The 4087-nt window shown below is 24.7% G+C and overlaps 1 protein-coding gene across 1 annotated transcript; it reads left to right on the top strand.

Annotated features, from left to right (window-relative positions):
* The first annotated feature begins 2336 nt into the window (after window positions 1–2336).
* On the top strand, window positions 2337–3461 carry LOC110632762 (uncharacterized). Its single transcript, XM_058133277.1, has 4 exons — window positions 2337–2575; window positions 2740–2850; window positions 2973–3053; window positions 3148–3461. The coding sequence occupies exons 1-4, from the start codon at window positions 2375–2377 to the stop codon at window positions 3220–3222; spliced, it is 468 nt and encodes a 155-aa protein (XP_057989260.1). The 5' UTR covers window positions 2337–2374; the 3' UTR covers window positions 3223–3461.
* The last annotated feature ends 626 nt before the right edge of the window (window positions 3462–4087 follow it).

A 4087-nucleotide genomic window follows, 5' to 3' on the forward strand; every position in this document is an offset into this window, starting at 1 on the left:
TCAACAGCAACAGCTAAATATAATTTTACCAAACACTTAACATAAAACGGCTATCATCACTATCGCTTATCTACTATCACTAACAAGAATACTTATCACCTAACAAATTATCATCAGATTCAAGCTTAAACCAAACAGGCCCTTAGAAAATATTTTTCAAATCACACAAAAATGAGAATTATTATTATTATTTTTTTATACAATTTTGACAAGAAGCTACCCACGTGCTAATGTGGGAGTAATTGTAGACCATCCGTCTAGATTATCAACTACCCTCCATGGCTGATTGGATCCTAACCTAAGACACATTTTCCAAAAGGCTTGGATCACCTCTTAAGCCCATTCTAAAAACTTTTGATGGCTTTAAGATTATCTTTATATTTTAATAAAATTATCACTAAAAATAAAAAATTATTTTTTAAAAAAATTAATTTTTAAAAAAATAATTTAAAATTTTATTTAAACTCTATTTATTTTATAGAAAATAATTTATATATGAAAAATATTTTAATAAAAAATATTATTTAATATTTTTCATGAAAATATTTTTTATTATTTAGTTATAATGTTAAGTTAATAATGTGTGTTTGTTTCGTACACGTATAAGTATATTCATATTTTAATAATATTATTAAAACTTTAGAAAACAGAAAATGACCTTTTTTTTGAAAAATAAAAGTTATTTTTTAAAAAAATTATTTAATTTTTTCTTTGATTAGGAAAATATTTTCTATTTCTCAATTTTTTTTAAATGTTCTAAATGTCAAAAAATACAAAAAAGTATTTTTCAAAAAAATATTTTAGTGAAATAAACGAAGTCTTAATTAAGAAAATATTTTTCACTGGCTCATTTTTAAAGTGCCTCAAATATTAAAAAATATAGAAAATATTTTCTAACAAATATTTTTTATAAAATAAACAAAGTCTAATTTTAATTGGTTGGCTATGATAATAATTAAATTTTGTTTCAAGTAATTTTATGAGTAAAAATTTATATAAACTTGAATTATTGTTATAAATATAAAATATGAATATGCGAATTTTTTTTATATGTAAATTTTATTAATTATATATTGTGTTTTGAATGGTTAATGAATTGAACATAGATAAAAAAAAAATGAAAAATATTTTAAAAATTTAAATAAAAAAAAAATCTGAAGAAATTCTTAATTGCAAAGTGACAGTCTAGCTGCTGGAACCCAAAAGAGTACCGTTAAGATCATATGATGTTCATTTAACGTAAAGCAAAGCAATATTTCAGGCGAATTCACCTATATACTAACTACAATTGACTAAGTACAACTGCACCTTGGATATGGATGACTATTATTGTAAATTAAGTCAAGATATTTTGTTATCTATTTTAATTGAATTTTTATTAAATTTAATAAATAATGAATCTAATTAAATTCAAATATAATAATACTTAATTTGAGCTACTTATAAATCTAATTAAATAATTAATTTTTCTTATTTTTAGTATAATTAATTTTGATTATGACTCAAATATGAGATTTTACAATTTTAAAAACAATTTTAATATTATTGAGTTAAAGCTCATTAGTTAGTCTTAGGGCTTGTTTAGCATTGTAATTGAGAAAAGTATATATTTTTTTAAATTACTAGTTAGAGAGTATTAAAAAATAATTTAAAATTAAATTTAATAATAAATTTTAATTATAAAAATATTAAAATAATAAAATAATTTTTTAAACAGTTTTTTTCAATAACATATAAAATTTTTATTTTTATTTTTCCTTCTTGAACTTCAACACCAGACAGATACTTAAATTTTTTTAATCAAGCTACATTTGCATTTAACTTGATTACTTAACCTAATGATAAGATAAGACTACTTTAAAAATAGACACTAGAGTTTAAATCCCACTATATTAAAATTCTTCCTTGTCAATACCCAAAAAAATTTACTAGATTTGGCTTAATTATTGTAAAAATGCTTATATATGTGTGTCTATCATGGTCTAAGATACAAAATATATGATGGGATCTATTATATGTGTGTGTACAAAATATATATGTGTAAGAATTTCCCTCTCTCTCTCTTCATATATATATATATATATATATATATATATAATAAAAATTGAGAATTCACAAATTTGTAAATGATTTCAATTCCATTGAATTAAATTACATTGGTTGAAAAATATATATTAGGTTTGCTTTGATTGGAATTTTTTCAAGTAAAAGCAAGTACTTTTTTTTTTTGGCAAATATTTGTCTTGCTTTCTTAGGAATGAAGTGAAAAGAAAGCAACTTCTTTTGAGAGGGAATTTTGAAGCAAAAGCAAAAGACATATAACTTTGGAGAACTTTAAAAACCAAATTCACATACGGAGAGTATTGAAGGGAAAATGAAGAAGACTGGAAGCAGAGGAAGGCTATCAATGGAAGAGAATATTGAAGAAGAAGAAGAAAGTTCAAGATTTGACATAGCCACAATTCAAGCTAAAGAAGAAGAGATTGAGAGGAAGAAGATGGAGGTTAGAGAGAAAGTTCAACTTCAATTAGGCCGTGCAGAAGAAGAAGCTAAACGCTTAACTCAAATTTGGGAAGTAAGTTTTTTTATTTTGGAAAATTGAAAATGCTTAGGCACTTAATTGGAGTATTCTTAATATTTCTTTTAATAAACCCTTTTTAAATTATTCTTATAAAAAATTCATCCAACAAAGCCAGAAAATTTACTTGGTAAGTATTATTATTATTATTATTATATCAGGAGCTTGAAGTGCTGGTTGATCCCATGAGAAAAGAAGTTGGATTTATACGCAAGAGGATAGACATGGCTAATAAAGAACTGAAGCCACTGGGACAGAGCTGCCAAAAGAAGGTGCATTTTCGAAATCATACACAAACCCTTTTCTTTTCTTTTCTTTACTTTTCCTTTCTTTTCTTTTCTTTTCTTTTCTTTTCTTTATAATGCAATCTAATAAATATCATGTTTGGCAACAGGAGAAAGAATATAAAGAAGCACTAGAAGCTTTTAATGAAAAGAACAAAGAGAAAGCTCAACTAGTTACCACATTAATGGAGGTAATATTAAAATTAATTCCTTCTTTTTAATTAATTTTCATTTTAGTAGTTCCTTCCTTTTATCATTTTCACCATTTTCCTGTGTTCTTATCAGCTGCTGACTGAGAGTGAAAGATTAAGGATGAAGAAACTGGAAGAACTGAGCAAGAATGTAGAATCCAAACCTTGACATGTCTATTTCATCACACCAATCATTTTTCTAATGTGTGGTTTTCCTTGAATAAAGATGTGTTTGGAAGTAGCCAAAAGTATATGGTCAGACTAAAATTTATCATGATTTATTTTTACAATTAGAAAATAGAATTTTGTTTTGCATAATAACAGAAAACATTTGCACTCCATGCAATGCATAGCCTCATGTACCATTTCAATTAATTGATTCTATTTTAATGTATTACAAGTCAATTATGACCAGTTTACTTTTAATGTAAGAGCATGTATGTTTTTAATTGATTGTTCTTTCAACTTCTTTTTCTTTTTTAATGACAATACCAACAAAGAAAATATAAGAAATGTTGCAGTAAACAATGCAATGCTCTGGGAAATTGAAAATAAGAATCACATATATCAGAACTGTACTTATCAATCGCATTAACTTATCAAATGAATTTTATACACAAAGCTACCTCCTTCACTTCTTTACATTTGGATCATTAACCTATCGCTGTAAAACAAAAATCTGGTGCCAAGAACTAGGAAATTCTTGTTTAAACTTAATTCATTGTAGACTTAAAATACAAATATGTGAAATTCATATATTTAATGAATGGTGTGCTTGCATTCTTAACTAATTAAAAAAAAAAAAAGAATTTGAGTCTATCAATGGAGGAGTCTATCTACTTTCGGATGGCTGAGCTAGTCTTTCGAGATCCCACATCGATTATGGATAGTATATGCATGGGATATAAGACTTAATATGCTTTAATAAAATTGCTATGATTTTGTGAAAATGTTTATACCTTCTTTATTCCATGTATGTGCGTTAGTTTTTAACTAATTTAAAAAAAAAAATCTTACCATATATTCATAATTTG

The sequence above is a fragment of the Hevea brasiliensis genome, chromosome 14 (genome assembly GCF_030052815.1).
Source record: "Hevea brasiliensis isolate MT/VB/25A 57/8 chromosome 14, ASM3005281v1, whole genome shotgun sequence".
Classification (NCBI taxonomy): domain Eukaryota; kingdom Viridiplantae; phylum Streptophyta; class Magnoliopsida; order Malpighiales; family Euphorbiaceae; genus Hevea; species Hevea brasiliensis.